At 35.6% G+C, this 18060-nt stretch overlaps 1 protein-coding gene across 2 annotated transcripts; it reads right to left on the bottom strand.

Annotated features, from left to right (window-relative positions):
* Positions 1-2121: 2121 nt before the first annotated feature.
* On the bottom strand, positions 2122-13141 carry LOC117916379 (NDR1/HIN1-like protein 10). 2 transcript variants are annotated; one of them, XM_034832345.1, is made up of 2 exons: positions 12306-13141; positions 2122-2605 (listed from the first exon to the last, which is right to left on the bottom strand). In XM_034832345.1, the coding sequence occupies exons 1-2, from the start codon at positions 13011-13013 to the stop codon at positions 2522-2524; spliced, it is 792 nt and encodes a 263-aa protein (XP_034688236.1). In that variant the 5' UTR covers positions 13014-13141; the 3' UTR covers positions 2122-2521. The 2 variants fall into 2 exon arrangements, with proteins under 2 accessions (XP_034688236.1, XP_034688237.1); XM_034832346.1 differs by having other exon boundaries at positions 12298-13139.
* Between the last annotated feature and the right edge of the window lie 4919 nt (positions 13142-18060).

Below are 18060 nucleotides of genomic sequence, written 5' to 3'. Positions count from 1 at the left end.
GTCTGCAAAATTGGACAAAACCCAAAACTGAAGAGAGAATAAAGCAAAAATAAAAGGCCATCGATCAGTTGGAAGTGATTCTAAAGGAAGAAAGTCCCAAATGGAAAGGGAAGAAAAGGAAATGACAAAAAAGAAAGGAATGAATCCTCTGGTGTGGGTTTCTAAGAGCCTCTTTGAGCGACTGCAATCAATCTTAAAGCTTCAGTTAAGACAGCGATTTCAAGTTCTAAAATTTACTTCCCCAAAGTTCAATTCAACAGCCTTATCAAACTACTCATTGTAGAAAGAAACTTCAAGTCGGATGTGAACAGTCAATCACCATATGAAATTCATTCTATTGCATGCCCATCAGCCATGACAAAAGGAAAATAGCACAGAGATGGACCAACAGGAGAAAAAGATGATTTTAGTAATAGTCAAGCAATACAACGATAGAAATCAGCCCCACAACGTGCAATTTGGAACACGTCGAAGGTGCCAAGCCCATGTCTTTGTCACCACAAAGGAAAAACAAAATCAGCAATTATCATCTCCAGGTTTGGTAAAAAGATGTGTCCAAGCACTATTTCCATATCATCCACTGGAAATTCTCTTCATTATCCTGGAAAACATCTGCTTGAGTCAGGTTTTCTTTGCAAACTCAGTAGCAGGGCCTGATTCTAGCTACAGAGATACTAAATTAGAAACATTCTACTGCCATTAATCATCAGTTGAAACCTTATAAGTATTAAAGATTTATTAAACCTGTTAAGAACTAATTGATTTACGTAAAGCAACCTAACCTTAACTATTATGCAATCTTGTGCATGCACAACTAGCTTATAAAATTGGCCTCTTCTATAAAGGTAACAACATCTACTACTAACATTAGTATTTTGGTATAACATATCTAAAAATATTAAAGCCCCACCCAGCCTAACATCCCAAAATTCTAAACCTGCATTAACTTCAACCATGGCATTGGACCACACAACCTCTTGTGCGCGCGTGTGTGTTTTTTTTCCAGATTTTCGGAGATGAGGATGGGGTGGGAAGCTTTCCCATTCCTATCCTATACTATCCTGTCCCACCTCGCTTGCGATAGCATTGTTCCTTGAAGAAGCCAATTCCAAGCACATATAAAATAGACAAGCATTGATTTTCAGAAAATGCATTCTAGCTGACAGCTTTTCGGTCAAAACTATCTAGTCAGGGGAACTGGAGCTTCTGACAGGTTCTTAGAAGGGGAACTAGTGTTGTATTGATCATTTGTTATGAGGAATCATCAGGATCAACTCCCTGAGCATATCAACGGTTGCCTGTCAGCTCTGACCACTTCAATGAACCAACACATTTACATTAATCAAAGATGGCGCCAAGCACAGGATATCCCATTTTTGAAATATGATCAAGTTCAAAGATGGGACAGTCACTAGCAAATAGAGTGTGCCTGCCATTAATCCCATTTCCGAAAATTATAACACAGCACCATAATAGAACCCGGATGTTTGCAAATTCTAAACTCAAAGCCGTTGTAGAGATCTACTACATTAAGACCTCCTGTTCCAAAGTAACAAATTGGCGCTTTCCAACCTTACAGGACCCAATGCTCTGGTGACAAGGCATTGTTTCAGTCATTTTTAAAAGATAAATTCTATTTCCCCAATATCTAAAGCATTACGTTCACAAATTGGTTAATGATGCAGCAGAAGAAGCAACAGCCATTCCAACAGTGAAATTTACTATAAGAAAGTTACAGATATATTAAATAATACCAAACCTTCCTCCACTCCACATACTGAGAAAAAAATGATTCATCTTATTCTATATATGGAAGTCTTTTACTGTCACTCATTGATAATTTCGGTAGCATTTTGATACACTTCCTGTTTTTCATTTTTAAAGACAGAAAATAATACTAACTTCTATATAAAATTTATGAACTTTTATGCAAAAAAACATAGGGACTTCACTATTGTTCTAAGGAATTGTTATTAAAAATTTTAAAATTTGATGTAATAAAATTTTTAAATAATTATATTTTTCTTAAATAGTTAAAATCCGTTATCTTTCTAAGGCACGTTTCTATTATTTACAAAAGACTTCCTACAATTTCCATTTTTAAAGACAGAAAACAGGAGGTTTAGCCAAGTGCCACATTGCCACCTTCATTTTTAAATACATTCAAAATATTTTGCTTGTCAATAAAATATATGTTCCATAGAAGATGTTTACAAATGCTTCACCACACTTGGTGCTCAAATTATGTGTGCCATATCAAACACATGATTCTAAAGTAGTCCAAACCATTGGACCTCTTAAGTACAATGGATTCCCCCTTCTACACCTGTTTGCTCTTTTACACTCAAATCTTGTCTTGTGCTCCTAGGTTCACACCATATCATTAGATTCTACACTTATCTTCATTATATAAACTCATCCATCGACAACAGATTTCACTAGAGGGGAAGAAGAGAAATCACAGGCTCCAGTTATGTGAGTAGTTTTGGTAGGTTACATAATGAACCATTCGTATCTGTCATCAATAGTGAAACGCTCCTGGCTGCATCTTAGGTTCCAATATAACATTCTTCCCCATTTCAGTGTTGATCAACAATACTAAGCCCTGGATGATTGAAGATGACAAATGTGAGATGATCAACAAAAACAGAGAATTATCATCATATATTAAAGGGACTACAAGTAATATTCTGTTAATAGAAAAGACGTAACAATGACAAATACGTCCAAGAACCAGGGTGGAACGAGAAGCACAAGATATGGATACTGAACAAGGTATTCAATTGTAAACCGGGACATAATATCTGGGAGGGGGCCAAAGAGCCTAAAGGACGCTTCATACTGAATATGTTTTCCCTCGATGCTGTCTTGGATTATTACCTCTCAAGCATGTCCTTTTGACTGGTGCAGATATATATATATATTTGATAAATTAAAATAAAAAGAGTCACTAAAAGAGCAACCCAAGGTATACAAGAAACAAACCTTTCTTCACCACCAAGGCTCAAACAACAGAAAATAAAGGAATAACCTCAACAAGACCCCAACCATTCAAAAAAACTTACCAAATAAACAACTTAGACTTTGATCACAAAAAGCAAACAAAATCCCTTTTCAGCCTTTTGAACAGAAAAAGCCTCATTATCGAACATAATGTTGTTCCTTACCTTCCAAACCGTCCAAAACAAACACAAAGGGCTTGCTTGCCAAACCTTTTTACAATTTTTACTCATAAAAGAACCATGTCATCCCAACAGAGTATCTCTACTCAACAAAGATAGCACCCAAGACACTAAAAAGCGCAAAAAGCAGCTCCCATGAAATCCTTGTCTTTTCACAATGGGGAAGCAAATGATCTATAGATTCTTCATGGTCAAGGCACAAGTAACACCTATTTACTAAAGACCATCCTCATCTTTGAACTTGATCCAAAGTTAGAACCTTACCCCACACTACCTCCCATGCGAAAAAGCTAACTCTATGTTAGACCCAAGAAAGCCAAATGCTGCTCATTGGAAATGACCCGCCAATGTTTGGTTCCAAAACATTGTAAAGGAACTTAATTGTAAACTTGTCAATTTTTTTCATTGACCAAAGCAATGTATCTTCGATATCCCTACACACTATTTAACCCTGCAAACATGCTAGAAATCTCTTCACGCACCATTTCCCAATCATTAAAAGATGTAGAGAAACAAGGATTCCAACTCCCTCTCAACTGAAATATTCCAAACATCCTCCACCCACGCATCCTTAAACAAGGCTAAAGCAAATAAAGAAGGAAATAACACACATAACAGACTATCCCCACACCACCTATCCTTCCAAAAAAGCACCCTGCGCCCATTACCCACCAAAAAGGAACACCTAGATCTCACAAGTTATAACAAGCACATGAAAATCCAAATTCAAGTTAATGGAAACAAGCACCATTCCAGGCTAACCTGGTGCAAGAAATTTTTTTTCCTTAAAAATGATCTCTTTCACCAATCAAGTAACTTTGCAATGCCACTACTCTTGAGAATCTTAACCCATATCAAACCAAAGCTAAAAGGTATAGGCCAAGCTCAACTCCTCTGTCATTCCTGATATCAAATTATTCTCAATAGGTCATCCTACAACTACTTCATAGCATCACGCTTAAAAGAAGACTAACCAATAAAAGGTCCTCATGTTATTGAGTCTCACCAGAGTGCAGTGTTGTCAAGGGAAGCCCCTAATTGCCTAGGGGGGATTTTTCCTTCAGCAATGCCCTAGAGTACTTTACACAGGGACAGGGCAATGCAAGGTGGGATTTTTCCTTCAGTGATGGCCTAATATAAGTATGTAAAAAATATAAATGTCTTATTTTTTGGTGAATGCTTTTAAATCATGTAAGCTACGTAAAGAGTCTCTTTTTTTTTTTGTTAGGACCATTTTAGATGATCTATAGAACATGGTACAGTTAGAAGTACAGAAATTACACCCATAATAGAAACTAATAAAATTAACAGGATGAAACCCAACCCAACCCCACCCCAAACTCTGCTGACCACTCAGACAATTTTAAGATCAACATCATTTAGCAAGCCACCATGCCAGTCTCATAAGGAGATTATAGTAAAAGCAACATAGCACAGTGTTCTTGACCATCTCTAATTGAACTATGCAATCCAATATAATCAACTGAATCCAAGCTGGCACCTCTAGGCAAATGCAGGGTTAGATGCCCTCTAAAAGCCAATCTGCCCCAATGACCAACTGCAGAAAGAGGGAACATAACTCTGTTGATTTGGTACCCTACAGACATGGTAAATGCACATCCCAACCTCCATTTGGAAACTCAATCACAATGCCCATATAATCTGCCTTGAGGGCATTGTTCATAGGCCTTCCAGCACCCATGTGAACCTTAGAATGTCTTCCTAATGCCTAAAACCCGCCCCTAAGTAGCTCTGAAGTAAGCTCACCCCAATGCCATTCCATGGCACAAAGGCTGACAAATTCACCTTGTCTAAGATAGTAGGACAGCATTTTCAGTAACACAACCGCCAAAGTAACACCATCCTTGTATAATCAAAATAATTGGACAAGTTCCATACAACCTCAAATCACACATCATAAGCTTTCACTACATTCTGGCATCCCAAACCAACTTTGGTAGAAGTAAAAAATATCAGAAGCAGGCAAGGACCTAGTGAAGCCTTAAATCCTAAATATGTCTTCAACAAATTCAACACTATCATGTCTTTGTTCACTGTGTCAGCTCAAATTCTTCTTCCTTTTTTATTTTTTATTATTTTTTGATAGACAACAAGAGCATGAATTAAAAAGCACAAAAGAGAGGGGATGCACCCTATGCATACAAGCAGTATACACAAAACATCACATTACAAGCACCAAAAGACATGTACAAGAACAGCCTACAAAACAAGCCAAGCTATCCACAAGGAAGAACATCTAAGAAATCCAAAATATAGGGGTTCTCCATTTTCAATGATGCATGGGACCACTCCAATAGTTATTTAATAAAGAACGCCGTCAATCTATGATCTAAGAACTCTTCTTCATTGAAAATCCTTTGGTTACAGTCTTAAATCTCATGCTAATGTTGCCTTTGGTAGGTTAAGGTCAAGGAGAAGTTACAATTTTAGGCTTCTAGAAGAGAAAATTATTTACTAGAGTTTAAAGCAAACCTTTCAAGATAAGTGGTTGGTAGAATTCCATCAAAGAAGGGCAGAAATTTCTAACTTTGACCCAAAATACAATTCTATGTGTTTAGATATGGCTTAAAAGTACATATAAGTAGGATTTGATAAATTAAAATTAAAACCAAAAGATGGTGGCTGGTTGCATGCAAAAGTAAATGCTCACAGCAATTAGAAGCTTTAGGAGTTTGGCAATTGAATAAAGATAGAAATAGGATTAGATTTATTAAGGATTTCAATAAATAAATAAATAATAAAAAATAGCTAGTTGTGTAGAAATGCAAAAAATTATACCTAAAAGTCTTAATGGCCTTCTAGGAATCTCACCAAGAACAGAAATTGATAGAATTTCATCATGCAAATTGTCTCAAATAAAAGATTTTCTTCTTTTTTTTTATAGACAACAAAAGCATGTTTAAAGAAACACCAAAAAGAGGGAAAGTTTTTAGTTTGAAACCCAAAAGCATGAATAAAAGATTTACTAACACGTAGTGGATGATTTGAAACCCGATAAACAACTTCTAATTAAACTCAAGCTAAAAGCTTAAAAGAAAGAAAAGAAAAGAAAAGAAAAAGGAGAGTTTAGTATGTTCTAATTGACTATCATTCCCCCAAAATATAATCCTTACACCTTACCATTTATCATTGGTTCGGTTGGTTGTGGACCATTGTATTACATAGCATATGCTTAGCTGAAGATTTCAATACCTCTGTATGATATTCTTAAATCTTAAATATTCCAGATTTCAGCTTTTATTAATGTACAGTTGTTCCCATAAAAAATAAAAAAATAAAAAAAAGCAAAAAAGATCATCCTTCAGTTGTTTTTTATCAACATGAGACACTCCTGAAACTTAATAATTCTTGGAGACTAACAGTTCTAAAAGAGACACCCATTGCACTACAGCTCTCACCAAGATATCGAATTGCATTTGCAACCTATATCGAGTACAAGCATTCAGTTATTACAAATTAGTGACACTCATCTTCAGCAGTCAGATTTCTCCTGATGTTGCTAGTATGATTGCCAAATTACCATCATCCAGGCTCCACAACGCACTTTGGGCATTAGGTTTCTTAAAGAAGTTTTCAGTAGTAGAGTTGCAGCATAAATCTTATAGCCAACCCAACACAGCTAGAAGCAGTGAACCCAAATGATGATGGAGAACATGGATATGGGACATCTTTTAGAAGGCAAGGGCATGCAGAAGGATTAGACCATGATCAGGATAGCAACCATGGATGTCATAAGGGGTAGCAGTAAATGTAATCCATAACTTTGTGGTACCATGGTTCATGACAACAGAGTTAACTGCTATGAACTAATGAGAGAACACCTAAACCTTAAACCTTAAGTTGTAGGAATGGAGATCAAACTGCTCAACCTTCACCAGGTTCTACTGCTCACAAGCATGATGAAGTGAACCAACAGAAAAAAAAAAAAACTAAGATACTACTGAGGAATACCTAACACTTGGTAGAGGTTGGTAGAGCTTCAAAACAGTGTTGTTAAAGTCTTGCATTGAAATACAAGTGCAACTTAGTTTAGGCTTATTCATTGATGCAGGATCTTCAGATTTTCAGCATTGTAGAAGTTTCTTAAGTTGTAAAATGAGATAAAAGGGTTAAATATGGTTAAGAATAAGAGAAAAATCTTTGGCAATCACACGTAGAAAAAAAGGACAATCACATCCTCAAAGGAAGCATAATAGATGTGAAAGCCTTTCATTAAAATTTAAGTTCTCCACTTTGAAAGACTACATAGAAAGAAGACAATCACATCCTCAAAGGAAGCATAATAGATGCTAAAGCCTTTTATTAAAATTCAAGTTCTCCACTTTGAAAGACTACATGGAAAGAAGACAACCACATCCTCAAAGGAAGCATAATAGATGCTAAAGCCTTTCATTAAAATTCTAGTTCTCCACTTTGAAAGACTACATAGGAATATATATACTGTTATGACTCTCTTCCTTGATAAAATTACTTTCCTAATTCTGTCTTCACAGAAATAGGAATAGATATAGGAAATAAATGTTCTTTAAAAACTAAAAGAAATAAAAACTTGACAAGAAGATTTAACCTAACCAAAACTAACCATGGTAAGTTCCTAGAGGAACTTAAATCATAATCGGTACCCCAAAGTAAGGCTTGAGCATTGGAATCAACGTTTCCTCTTCTCTTGTGAGTCTTCAAAGGATGATTCCAATAACATTTTCCATCATCTCTCCTTAGCTTGGAAAAACTCAACTTTAGCGAGTAAAATGATACCTCTCATAAGGATCATGACTAAGATGTCAAAGGTCATCGAAGGTAATGCAAGTACAATAAGAAAGACCAAATAGCATAACCTACCACTCATAGGGGCTACCCTTTATCTTGAAAGTCGTTCACCATTCTTCTCTAGGCCTTTCATCCTAACTTGGCGATGACTACTCTTCAAATAAATTTTGAAAAGATTATAGAACCCACCATAACATCTAATATACCAACAAGTTGATGTCTTGAAAACTAGTATTTGATTGTAATAATGTTTACCAAACACTATTAACATACATCCACTAACTAACATCCTTTTTAGGAGTGAGTAATATTGATACAACATTTAGTCTGAAACTCCAACCGCTTCAAGTTGTTATTGTGTTATTTTAGGCTTTATACCAAATTTGATGAATGATTATCAAAATTTTAAGTTATAGAATGAGATGAAGGTCAAATATGATGAAAAAAGAAAAAAGGCAAAAAGATCAAGCATTCTAGGCAACCACACTAAGGTGGTGTTTGTTTTTTTTTACTTAATTCTAAACAGAACTAAAAACTAAATAGTGTTTAATAATGTTAGGTATTAGGTTGTTTGTTTTTATAATATTTTATTTCTATTAAGCATTAAAAAGTAAAGAAAACCAACATGTTACTTTTTCCATTTAGGAAAAGCCAAATACTTTGATTTTTTCTATTCAGCCAAAAACTTATAATAAGTCATGAAAAAGTAAAAAAACAAACAACCTAATGTCTGAAAGCAAATTGCTTTCAACAAAAAACTAAAAAGACAAACACCCTCTAAGATTCTTAAACAATCACACCAATGATTTCCTAAGCAATCGCACTTAAGAAGAAGAAAACATACCCTCAAAGAAAGCATAATAGATGCTGAAAACTTTTATTAAAAGTCTGGTTCTTCACTTTGAAAGACCAAGTACATATGAACTCTCATAACTCTCTTCCTTAATATGACAACTTTTCTAATTTTTTATCTTTCCTTTTAGTAATGGAAAAAGAATTTTATTTAGAACCTAAAGAAAATACAAACTTTCTTAATAGAACAAGAAAAGAAACAGAAATAGAAATGTGATAAGTGAACCACTACCTAAAATAACAACTTAATAAAAGACTAAACCTAAATTAGTTATAGTAAGTTTAAAGAAAAACTTAAATCATCACTAGTGCTCCAAAATAAGGCTTGGGCATTGGAACCAGCCTTTCCCATTATTTTGAAAATCTTCAAGGATATTTTCAACAATGTTCCCCATCATTCATTTAACATCTACTAGAAGGGAAAGATGTCAGTTTCTCATATTCTTAACACAGTTATGAACTGCATAAGACAGGGTTTCTACATTGTTTATACGCTTACATGCATGCTACAAGTTTTAAGATGGTTTAGCTTGAGTTAGTGAATGTTTGTACCCATGGCTATCAATGTTTTAAAAGGCTAAAGAAGATTTTGAAGTGTTTTTCCCTAATGAGGTGAGGCCTAAGCCTAAGGCAGAGCAGGGCATTAGCCTCAACTTAAACAAAATAATAATAATAATAATAATAATAATAATAATAATAATAATAATAATAATAAATAAATAAATAAACCAATAAAATCACATGAAAATTTGATAATAAGAAAACCATACAATTCATAATAACTAATTAATTGTTTGTCATTATCAATAGTTCTTAATTTAGTTCCTCTTTCTCTCTTCTAAAATCCAATTCTCTCTCATGGCTTCATCAAATAATCTTCTACATTACCATCACCCTCACAAATAGGATCATCCAAGGAATCATAATGATATCCAATTGCTCTATTATTCTCCACAGCAATGTTAACGTTTACACATTGTTTTTTTTTTTTTTTTTTTTTCATTCATCAATAACATGAAATTAATTATATATGAGTTCAACCATTACAATGACTAACAACTCCTTTATTTCTTCTCAATTTCTTTCTTCCCTCTCCATTTAAAGAATTAATTGGTCTAAGCCCTCACTTTATAAAAGGTTTAACCCTGGTCTTTTTTGTTTTTTTTTCTTCCTTTTTGATAGGCAACACCGGATATATATTAATAGCACCTAAGAAAAGGGTGCACTAGAGTACACAATTTATATAGTAAGCACTAGCGAACAAGCAAAAAAGAAAAGAGAAAACAAAAGAACAAACTCTCTTTCCTTCCTTGGAGCTACACCAATCAACAAATCCTATCATGTTCGTTGAATGGTCATATATGCACACTCTAACTGTAGCCCTAAACCCAAAACAAAACTTATAAATCCGCAGCAAAACCTCACAAAAGCACAATTCATTAAAACCATTGAATATTGAGACTTAAACATCTTATAAAATACGTAGAAAAAGCTCATAAATTAAACCCATTAAAACCTTGTGACCCATTAAAACCTTGTAAATATTTGAGGCTTAAGCCCCATAAGGTGGTAGCCTCAAGGCTATAAGTCTCAATTGGGTGAGGCTTAAGCATTGATTACCCTATAATGAGGTTATAGCCTCGAGGCTAATTTACATAGCCTTGCCTCGAGGTAATCCTCAAGGCCTAAGTCTCATTCGCCTTTTAAAACATTGACGATACATATATCCATATAAAATATGATCTTATTATTCTATCCTTAGTAGGTTTTGTGGGAACATAGAGGGGATGAGGATAAATTAAAAAAGACGGCACTAAGGAGAGAGAATGAAAATGGACTTGCATGGTATAGATAGAAAAAGCTGTAAATTAAGGAAAGTGAACAATAACATCTACTGGTTTCAACTTTGGGATGTTCAAAAGACTATGTTGGTTGAGGTAAGTAGGTGTTTGGAGTCTTATGACAATCTAATGGCTATCGAAATTAAATAAAATGAAAATTCGAACCAAAAAAACACTAGAAAAAGTGAAAAAAAAAGAAAGAGGAAAGGCCCTTTGAACATCCATTATAGAACATATAAATGTCCCATGGAACATTCAAATGATGCCTATGGGGGCATTCAAATGCCATCCATCAAAAAAAAATAAAAAATGGGGGCATTTAAATGCCTTCATATGGTAGTTTTAATGCTTGACCAATTTTGACCTTATTTTCAATTTTTAATGCTTTAAAATGTACTTTTTGGAAATTTTACCTTTCTTAAACTCAATTTGAATAAACCACCTAGGTTTTTCTTTTCTTTTCTTTTTTCTTTTTTTTAAACCTAGCCTTTGAACTTTGATGGTGTGGATGCACATATTGCAATGATAACCATTGCTCTACCTAGAATTTCTAATTCTCAAAACTTTCAAGACTACGACTTAAAAGTCCTTTTGGTAGAAAGGTGTGATGGTGCATCAATCCACAAGCCTCAACATGATTTTGAGGTGATCCAATAAGAAATATAAAGTGGCACATCACAGAAATGAAAGAAAAGTGTTGGTGTTAATTGGTATAAGACTCTTAGAAGTAGGTGTTCGAATTAGGTAAAGCTGCTTACATTTTGTTCATATTTGGTAGACTTGTTTTACTATTGTTTGACTCATGTTTTGTTTATATCCTTAGAGTTTTTTGGAGACTCTATAGATGGTCTTTCCATTATATTTTAAAAATTGGGATCATAAAACTTGGACTGCCTATGCACCCCCTTTTAGGTAGTTCTGTCAATCAAGGATAAACTTTTAATTCGCAATTAAAGAAGGAAAACTAGGGTGAGAGAAAATGAGTGCGTATAATTAACTTACTAACAATATAGTATATGGTTTAAATGGAAAATGAACAAGTATTAAAGGAGTTTGTTGAATGGAAAAAGGATATCACTAGAATACATGACACCAGATATGTGAAAACAATTAATTTGAATGTGGCTATGAAGCATCAATGGTTTAAATATGACATCCATTTCATTATAGGAATTTATTTCCAATAAAATGACTCACATTTTCAAGTTTAGATTCCAATAAACTAAACACAATCTTAATGAAATTGATTCTAAATAAGGTATTAGTCTACAGGGCTAATAGCATAGATTTTACCGCTTTTTCTGAAGGCACCTAACAACTTAACGGATGTAGTTTTAATTTTTAGAGTAGATAAAAGAAGAGTAATTTTATGGACAGTAGACACGAGAAGGAGAGGGATACGGAAATGAAGTGCCCAGTTTGACAACATCTACACATCCATGTCAGGGCAATCAACAATTTTAGCATCAATCAGGACCTGTTAATCATCACAAACCTAAATCCATGTACACCTAAGTTGACAAATTTTGTATTGAAAGCATCTTCTCTACCACCATCATATCACACATCCCCATCAGACACAAATAAAAGAGTCAATCTAACACCAGAAAAAAAAAAACACTAAATTTACTCACAAACCAACCCTGCATTCCCTTGAACCTCCCACCAAAGATCCTCTACTGGCATTTGAAGGCAACCCCAACGCAATGTTATTGCACAGTGCACTCAAAAATCGTGACCTCGCCTTCCACACCCCTGACTTGAAGCTAACCCTAGCGAACACCTTCACTGTGAAGCTCACAGACCCTGTCGTCCTTTCCGCATTTATTGCTACCACATCTACATAAGCTCCGATAGTTGCGAAAGTTGCTCTCACGGTGGTCTCATTCTTGGTGCCCTGATAGAAGGGTGCGATGGTGGTTTGGGACAACGTGGCCGATTTGTAGGCAATAGAGGATTCGATGCGGTCGTATGAGATGCTAATCTTCTTGTTAGGGTTTCGGACGTCAAAGGTGATGTTCCATTCGCCAGAGAGCTGGGAGGCGGAGATGTTGAAGGAGGAGAGGGAGGCGGAGGCGACGCTGAAGAACGGGAGGCGAGGGCGGAGGACGAGCCAGACGATGAAGATGATGGTGCCCACGATAATGAAGAAGGCGATCATGGCGGCCAGGAAACGACGGAGGAAGGTGGCGCGTGGGGAAGAGTAAAGGGGCGCGTGGTAGGGGTGGGCTGCATTGGGGTTGTAGTAAGGGGGCGGCGGAGCATTGTAGGGGTAGGCAGTGGCGGTGGAGTGCGGCTGGGGGTATCCTGGTGCAGGATAGCCTGTAACTGGCCTATGCGGATCTTCCATTGGAAGGGGCTAAAAAGTAATAAGAGTTCAGAGTCAAGAGAGTGATCGAGGGTTTTAACTTAAGAGAGAAAGAGAGAAAGAGAGCCTAGTAGATAGACCCAATGGTTTCCGGACAAGTTCGCCGGCTTTAGGCCCGTCAGCAGTTGGCCTTAAGTTTAACCGCCTCAAAATTGTTTATTATGGGTCTCGGTCAAGGAAGAAAATAATGAGATATATGGACTATATATTTTCGATATATTGTGTAGATACGATATATAGAAATATCGATAAATATGGACAATATATCAGTAATAACGGATATATCAATTATATAAGCAAAATATTGACCATAAATAGAAAAAAATCGTTGAAATTTTGGAAATATATTGGATATATCGGTGAAAAATAAGTAAAAAATTAAATTATTATAAATATGTTAATTTTAATTATCTTATAATTAAATTTGTATACTAATTAAATATAAAACAAATATAAAATCATAAATAAAATTATCAATATTTTTAAATAAAAATATTTTTTATCAAAATGTACCAATATTTTTAAATAAAAATCATAAATATATTTAAATAACATAATTAGTATATTTGCAATAATTTAGTTTTAAATTAATAATTTTATTTTATTTTGATATTCAAGTGTAATAATAGTATATTGAGAATAAATTAACTTAGTAAATTTTTAAATTAGTATAACATTGAATTTAAATTAGTATATTTTTACAATTAATTAATATATTTTAATAGAGTTAAGTAAATTAACTTAACATAGTAATATATTTAAATAACATAATTAGTATATTTGTAATAATTTAACTTCATAATGAGTCTACACTTACAAAATTCATATTTCTTATCAGCCGACACTATATAATTAAATTTAATATCGCAAATCATATTATACATATATTAATTTCTTCAATTAAACAACTTAAAAATGTCTATTATACTTCTAATTTCATTTTTAAGAATTTTTTCTTACATTTTCATAAGTTTTGATGAATTTTTGGTCTATCGATATTTTGTGTCAAAATATCCATTAATATATCCGTAAAATCCAAATACCGATATATCCGTGATTACCGATATTTTCATCATTGACCTCAATTGCCTATTTCACCTTCTTTGAAAAATGGTCGGCCTATGCAATCAAAATTCCATGAAATGTGTTTGTGTTAAAATTTATGGAAATATTTTATTAAAAGATAGGAGATAACACCTATATTTATAAAAATAATTTTGATACCTTAAAATTATACTATAGTTTTATTTTAATATTTTTACTCTTCAAGTTCCCAAGAAATGAATGTTTGATGTACTCTTTTGACTAGAGCACTAGTTATACTTTCAAGTTCTAATGTGGGCCCACTCATAAAATTAGAAATAAAATTTCTTACGTTTGAGCTTTTAAAATTTTTGCTATTAAATTCTCAAAACAAAAAGTAAAAAACAAATTGATAAACATTGTTGGGGTCAAGCCAACTAGAGTCAGGTTCGTCTAGTTTCGCTAAAGTCGGGCGGACTTTTTTTCATCTTCGTGCTTCTTGAAGAGTCCGTCCAACTGCGCTGGAGTCAGACTAACTTCTTTCCTACACAAAAGGATGTTCGGATGAATGGTCTAGGCACACCCCTCCGAAGCTTAAGTCAAACAAGGGTAGCTCTAACTATTTTGTGGGAGAGAATCAGCGTATGTGTGTACATACCTTGTTCATGCTTTTTAAGGGGTTTATATAGAGCTTATGACACCGCCACTGTAGTGTTGACTATGCACTCTAGCATTTGTAGTAATGATGATTGTCCTTAGGGCGGTTGGGGTAATCATACCAGATAAGGGCGGTTGGCAGGTGTCATCTGCTGATGTGCCAAAATCTCATAATGTAGCTGACTGTCCACTTAGTTTGCCAATGTCTAGAATTGTGTGCAACAATGAATTGACATTGACTTTTGGGTGTAAATGGGGTCTCGTTCGCCACTTAGGTGTCAGGTGTCTAGGTTGGCGCCCAGACATCAAGTGCGATTGATCACGCATGCCAAAAATCCTAAGGACTTGACTAGTCTGATTTTCCCATTTGAGAATCCAACGAGCCCAGGTTATCAGTTCCATTTGGTCTTGTGGGAGAATGAAACCCTCTCACTTCTGGTGCCAGACTTAACTCACCTTGGTTTGGACGGAATGATCCCAAACGGGTTTCAAGTTTGTCCTACACAATCAAAGGGTCTTGAGCTTGAGAGGGACACGTGGGATGGAACACCCCCACAATGCCCCCTTAATCCGTCTACCTCTATTCGACCAAGTAGTTGACGGGTTGAGGTAGAACAGATTATCTATCTCTTCAGGTTGCTTGGGTGCTTTGGAACATGTGTCACTTGGAGTGGCAATAATGGGTCGCATCCATCAAGGCTAACCGTCAGACGATGGGCCTGTTAGGGAAGCGTTTCCAGGCGGCTTGTCGATTGGGATACCTAGGTTTTGAATCCCTATAAATAGAGGGGTTCCACACCTTTTGGGTTACTTTTTGGTTTTTTCCCGCTTTAGAGTTATTTTCTTTCCGCTCTACATCTTCATCGTTGTTGTGCCTACCATTGGTCGCTTTTCGTTCTCCTCCTCGTCGTTCTCAGGCTTGCTCGTGGTGGGCTCCTCTCTCTCCAGAGAGCACTTACTCCTGACTCTGGTAAGCCTTCCACCGTTCACCATTCTTTCTGTTTGTTATTCTCTTTTGAACCTCACTGGCGGCTGTTGGTTAGACAAGGAATGGATGCCTTGGAATCTAGTTCTTATGGTTTTTTTCGATATTTTTGCTTTGGAGAGGATGGTTGAACCAAGGGTCGGACTTAGGGCTTTTCAAGTTCCCATTTTTGCTCCTACGTTGTCAGTGCATTCAACCGTTGGTTCAGGTGTTTTGTCTTGCTACCATCGCGTTGGCATGGTGGGGGCGACCATTCCTCTATTCATAAGTTAAGAGACTTGCTTTGGAAATTTCATTTAGACTATCCGTTTAGATTCAGACTTATGGTCCATCTAGGTTTCTTATTGTATTGTTGAGGCACCGTTGAGTAGCAGATGGGTCGGGTGATCGATTACGATAACTGCGTTGTCTCGCACAGGTTTCCACACGACCTAAATCCATTTAGCATGATGGCAAGAAGAGGTGTCGCTTCTACTAGCGGAAGCGGTAAGCCTCAGAAAAGTGGACGACAAACCACTAGAGTTGGACGCCTCAGATCGGAGCGTCCAATTAGTCTCCTATCTGAATGAGAATTTCGAACACGTTTCTATATTTTAGACAGCATCCCTATCCAACTAATAGATGTCGAGGCTCTATCATCCGCTGACCTACCCAACAACATGATGTACTTTACTAAGAAACAATTCGTGGCTGGGTTCCGTCTGCCTATCCCCTCTCTCTTCAAGCAGTTCATTCACTTCACGCAAATTCCTTCAAATTTTCTTCATCTGAACGTTGTTCGAGTGTTGATGGGATGTAGTGTTTTGGACATGCTTTTCCAACTAGATATTTCCTTGTTGGAAGTCTTGTTTGTTTACACTATCAAAATGAGTTAGAAGGAAAGGTTCAACTTGTTTGCCCATATTCCTGCCCTCCAACTGGTGACCAATGATTCGTCCTCAATTGGTGTAATATTTCATTCAGTCCTCAGACGGGAGTTATCAACAAAATTTATAAACCTAATTCACCATATACTAGGGTAGCATAGCTAGCACAGTATAGTGGTTCTAGGATTGTCCACAAGGATGGGTTTTCATCTCACACATGATATTAGTTAAAGTACTAAAATGGTGCTTTTTCTTTTATGAGTTAGCTTTAAAAGAAAACATAATCTTTGGTTGAAAAAATGTGGTTTTAAGTTAACAAAAAAAAAAAATAGTAATTGAGATTAATTACAAAGAAAATACTTCTTAGAGTTTTAGGTCACTAGGCTCAGGTTCCTTATACAAAAGGGGAGATTCCGGATCTTTTCCTCGCATTGGGGATAATAACATAAAGAATGGTTATCTCCCGAACCGGTGTGTTACAACTGCTTCCCATTAATGGTTTCAAATACTAAAGTCCTCTCACTGTGAATCATCTTTCAATGGCTCGTATCTCTCACCTGGTATTGGTCATTCAAGGTGATCCTAACCTTGGATTACCCTTCAAAAGCTTGCAAGAGATAACTAATGGATGTCTCCAGGGAGTCCGAAAAGCTTACCAAGTGTTGGCTATTCTAGGTAATCCTACCTTTAAACCACCTCCTAGAGGCTTGCAAGAGATAACTAATGGATCTCATAAAGGAAGTCTGAAAAGCTTACCAAGTGTTAGCCCAGGTGATTTTAAGTTACTAAAAAAATAAAAACCATTAACAGGGTAACAACTTTTCCTCATTTAAAACAAGGAAAACTCCCACTTTTGTATCCGGATCCTTTACCTAGCTTCCTTCAGTCCAAGAAACAAAAAGCCTAGTCACTCATCCTCCAAGAAAACATCATCAGAGATTGTTTGGTTAGAAAGAAAATAAAAACAAAATGAGTAGGTAAGGTAGAGCAACGCTCTGTATATTTCTCACTAAGAATGTACAAATGTTCTTAAGAATTTTTTCCGAGATTCCTAGATATTACAAAAAGAGATATCTTAAGACATATATAGAGAGATATTTTTAACCCCTCAATTAGATATCCTAAATATCTAAAACTATCTTTAGCTGATTACAAGAGGAGAATAGGTAATTACACAGAATATCTTGAGATAAAAATCTAACGGAGTCGGTGCAATATTGATTTCGCAATGCTTGCGAAAATTTCGCACAGGGTGTGAAATTGATTTTCCTCAGCTTTGGTTTCGCAAGGCTTGTGAAAATTTCGCCAGAGGTTGTGAAATTCATTTTCCTCAGTTTCGCAAGGCTTGAGAAATTTCGTAAGGGTGCGAAATTCATTATTCACAACCTTGCTCTCTATCCTGCGACTCTTGGGCATTTCGCAAGCTTGCAAAAATTTTGCATAGCCTTGCGAAATTGTTGGATGTTAGATTCCTTCTTTCATTCTCTTCCTTGCATAC

This window comes from Vitis riparia, chromosome 6, assembly GCF_004353265.1.
Source record: "Vitis riparia cultivar Riparia Gloire de Montpellier isolate 1030 chromosome 6, EGFV_Vit.rip_1.0, whole genome shotgun sequence".
In the NCBI taxonomy this organism is placed as follows: domain Eukaryota; kingdom Viridiplantae; phylum Streptophyta; class Magnoliopsida; order Vitales; family Vitaceae; genus Vitis; species Vitis riparia.
Note: the sequence above shows the minus strand (reverse complement) of the source record. Positions and strands in the feature narration are given on the sequence as shown.

Coding starts and splice junctions, on each gene's coding strand:
- LOC117916379 (XM_034832345.1), bottom strand. CDS start 13,013: ATGGAAGATCCGCATAGGCCAGTTACAGGCTATCCTGCACCAGGATAC. Junction 2,606..12,305: donor GAGGTTCAAGGGAATGCAGG/GTTGGTTTGTGA, acceptor TCAATCATCCAG/GGCTTAGTATTGTTGATCAA.